We start from the raw sequence: 3,888 nt of genomic DNA on the forward strand, positions 1-3,888 counted from the left end.
TTCAACTGGAACTACAACATTGGGGGCTGAGCCGAGAACTGACGTCCTTATCAAAGCCGTTCTCGCCCTCGAGGACAAGATCGCCTCTGAAGTTAATGCCGCCTACTTTCGTTCTCTCGAACCGGTTGGCAACGCCCTCTACGATGCCCTTAAGGATGACCCGAAGTTTATTGATGCTGCCACTAACGCCGACGAATTTCTCACGGTCCTCGCGGGTGACTTGAACGCCCTACAACAATCACTTGCCGAGGATCTCCTATTCCCATATCCGACCTCCGCCGAGCCTTACCAAGGAACTTGGCTGTATCCAACGCTACGGTGCGGGTTTCTCTTCGCAGCTGCGAAGGTCACCGGTGCCCCTCTTGTAGGGAGGCAGAAATGCCGTGATGACCTCTCGACATGCGTCAACGTCTACCGCACAACTTTGCTACCTCCCAAGGATCCGGTGACCCCCCTTCCAGCAACCCCAGTCGGTACTGCCAATCACAACCGCGTCGCATCTACCCCTGACGGTTCCGGCCGTTCGGCTCTCCCGACGACTTTTTCCACAACGAGGTCCAACGTGGATGACGAATATCATCGTGGCCACCGGAGGGCCAAACAGCTCGCGGATACTTCAGGTTTAAAATCATTCAGCGGTTCATCTGATGACTTCATCCACTTCATTGACAGTGTTAAATCTATCCTTCTTACGGCCCCTTTCTGCTCGGGCGTAGCCAAAATCGAGTTCGTGTTTCTCCACCTCACAGGTGCGGCCAGAACGATGATGAGACAGAAGGCTGCTACGGCCCAGATCTACGCCCTTCCAGACGACCAGGGCTTCCATATGCTGCTCGATATTATGTACAAGCAGTATGCGACCCCAGAAGCTCGACGAGCTGCTGTGAGAGCCTGGCAGAGTCTGAAGCAGGATGACAAGGAGACTGTCAAAGACTACATTGCTCGGTTTGAACAACAGAAGGTGCTTCACGATCTTCGCCACGACCCTCTTGACGAGCCTACTTTGATCACGAAAGTAGCTGAGGGTCTCACTTCTGGAGCGGGTATGGCAGCCCGAGCCCTTTGCGATCCTCTGACGCACCTCGACTACAAACAGTACATTGACACTCTCGTCAATTTTGCTACCGGCTTCGAGAGCAACACCTTCAACACGGCCAATAATCCCTTTCCGAACGTCTTTCCAGCACCATCGCCCACTACACCGCCTGATCGTAAGATTCAGAGCAGCATCCGGGTACAACTTATGGCGATGCCGACGTCCTCTCGACGCCGTGGCCAATGTTACCGTTGTGGCAAAGATGGTCATATGGCCCGTCTATGTCGGGCCCTACGCCCTATCGACTCGCAGGTTCGCTGTCGGTCATGTGGGTCACGTGAACATCGTCGAGAGAAATGTCCTAAGAAGGGTTCATCAGCGCCTTGCAAGCGTTGTGGCGCTACTGGTCATACAGCATCCATATGCTTAAGTCCGAACTGCAACCCTACACCGGCAACACCTATGGCCATGGCAACAACGGAAGACGAAGATCCCCACCTGGAAGTTGTCAACGAGGTCATGGAGATCGAACCTATGGCCTACTCGATGTCCACCGGCGTAGGCTCCATCGACGGCTCCTCCCAAGGCCTACTTCTGAGCGATATCATCGACAACAAACCCTGGCGAGTCCGACTTACTATCGGGCAACGACCCGAGGGAGCGTCCCCTAACGAGCCCTCGCCGTGCTGCCATATCGACGGTTTGCTCGACAGCGGCGCTGGTGCTAACTTCGTGTCGACCGCTGTCGTCAAGTTCGCGCTACGACGCAACCTTATCGACGCTCATCTCCTTCGAACGCTCAATCCCATCAAGATCACCTATGGCAATGGACAGACGGCAATCTGTACCCGAGCCATCAAGTTACCCATACGTTTTTCCTTTCATAGCTCCCTGAACGATGAAGCTCCCTCAATGGTCTGGCTACATTGTCTGATGGTGAAGGATACGAAGCCATCAATTATCGTCGGTCGTCCTGGTATGGCCACTTTGGGTGTACGAGCAACCATTCCGTCATGGGCTTACAAGGACCCCACCAGCTGCAGCTCACACGATACGGTACTGTGCCACTCTGCTCTTTCCACACGTTCGACAACCTTTGAGAAGGGGACCATTACCGACACGTCTCGCATCGACTATGACTCACCCACCGTCGGTGGCTACCGGTGAGACATGCAGCAGAATGTGCACAAGCGGCAATTGAAGGCATTCGCTGGTTATTGAATCGTTGGGGCAGAGTCATGGTCGTTTACTGTGATGCTGGTACGGCATTTGTTGCCCGGACCTTCGAAGAAGAGATGGGTAAGATAGGTGTGAAGGTAGAGTTCCACTCAGCTAGAGCGCCTTGGGAGACGTCTATTGAGCGTAGCCATAGGGTAGGTTTGCGTACGATGAGAGCCTGCTATACGCCTCATCAGCTCGCCCGGGCTAGCGATATCGACTTGTGCGAGATCTATGATCATGTTACTCTGCTAATGAACACGGCTCCTATCTGCCTACACAGCGCTGATGCCCAGTCGGGGGCGGCTGAGCCTATCACAGCCGACTCCCTTGCATGGGGGTATACACGCCGAACCGGGCTACTACTCTCGCACTTGCAGACCAACGACTCCACCAGGCTACCCGACTTGCACGTGGATCGCCCCAGAGCCGTGCAAGATGTGCGACGTTGTTATCTTAAGCATCACTGGCAGATGCTCCGAGATCGGTCAGCTAAGCAAGTAGGTCAACAGCCGGCAAAGCATCGACTTCCTCTTTCTCCGGGCTCTGCTGTTCTTATTCGTTATTCTCCTAAGAATAAATGTGACCTTGGCGTGCAGGTTGGGCACATTGTGAGTGCTGAACCATCCAAGGATGAGTATTGTCGGCGCTATCGCGTCAAGTCTATTTCTGGTCATAAGGCCCTCGAAAACCACTGTAACCTGGTTCCGCTTGAAGTACATTCTCCACAAGACTGTGCCCTCACCAGGGGGGCGTGTTGTAGGAAGGTGTGATGAGGGCTCTCATGGGACAATGAAGGGCGAGCGCTTCCGAGTAGCTATGTACTTGCGTACGATAAGTTCATTGTCATTGTATTGAGGCAGTAACGGTGGGCCACCGACATCTCCTTCTACACCACCCGTGAAGACAATGGCGCTAGGAGGCTCTGCGTTCGTGCTCCATGCTTCGAAACAGCTAAGGTCATTCCCTTCAGTGAGAAAATGCGGCCCCGATCAGTCTTGGAGTCTGCTATTCTACACTCCAGAGTTCTACAAATGTATCGAGAAGGGAAAGTGGAACTTATTTCGGCTGCCGACGCCATCATCATTTTGGAGACAGTTCTGGTGGATAAGCTGGCCACAGGTAATGGCCCCAAACCGCCACGACCTTACCACCTACCAGATGCAGATCTCAAGAAGAGATATAGGGTGACTGTGGATGCTCGCCCGGTTAACAATCTACAACTCACCGTCGCCGGTAACAACTTCCAATGGGTACCACGCTCAGTATCATCTGGTATGCCGAAAGCTGACCTAGAAAGTCCGAACCAACATCAACAAGGACCTATCGATATTCTCAACAATTGGCCGAGTTTTGCCACTACCTTCTACGGTCGCCTGGACCTGAGCGATGCCTTCTACAGCATCTCCATTCCCGAGCGCGTTCGGTCTCTATTCTGTTTCCGTACTACATGCACTGTCATGGACGACACTGGCAATCTTAATTCTCTTGGCGACTCCTTTCTCTGGCGACTGTGTAGACTTCCTCAGGGTTGGACCTACCCTCCTCTCATTTTTACCCGTGCCTTATCTCATCTCCTATACTTATTCAGGGCACAGTGTAAATACGAGTCCACATCGACCACTACCAAGACG

The 3,888-nt window shown here is 53.3% G+C and overlaps 1 protein-coding gene across 1 annotated transcript; it reads left to right on the top strand.

The window, feature by feature from the left end:
• Window positions 1–763: 763 nt before the first annotated feature.
• On the top strand, window positions 764–2,203 carry Pmar_PMAR011633 (hypothetical protein; the record flags this gene model as incomplete). The annotated part of the gene is made up of 1 exon (XM_002773740.1): window positions 764–2,203. One exon carries the CDS (start codon window positions 764–766, stop codon window positions 2,201–2,203), a length of 1,440 nt encoding a protein of 479 aa, XP_002773786.1.
• Window positions 2,204–3,888: the final 1,685 nt, after the last annotated feature.

Source organism: Perkinsus marinus, assembly GCF_000006405.1.
Source record: "Perkinsus marinus ATCC 50983 genomic scaffold scf_1104296958712, whole genome shotgun sequence".
NCBI classification, from domain to species: Eukaryota; Perkinsozoa; order Perkinsida; family Perkinsidae; genus Perkinsus; species Perkinsus marinus.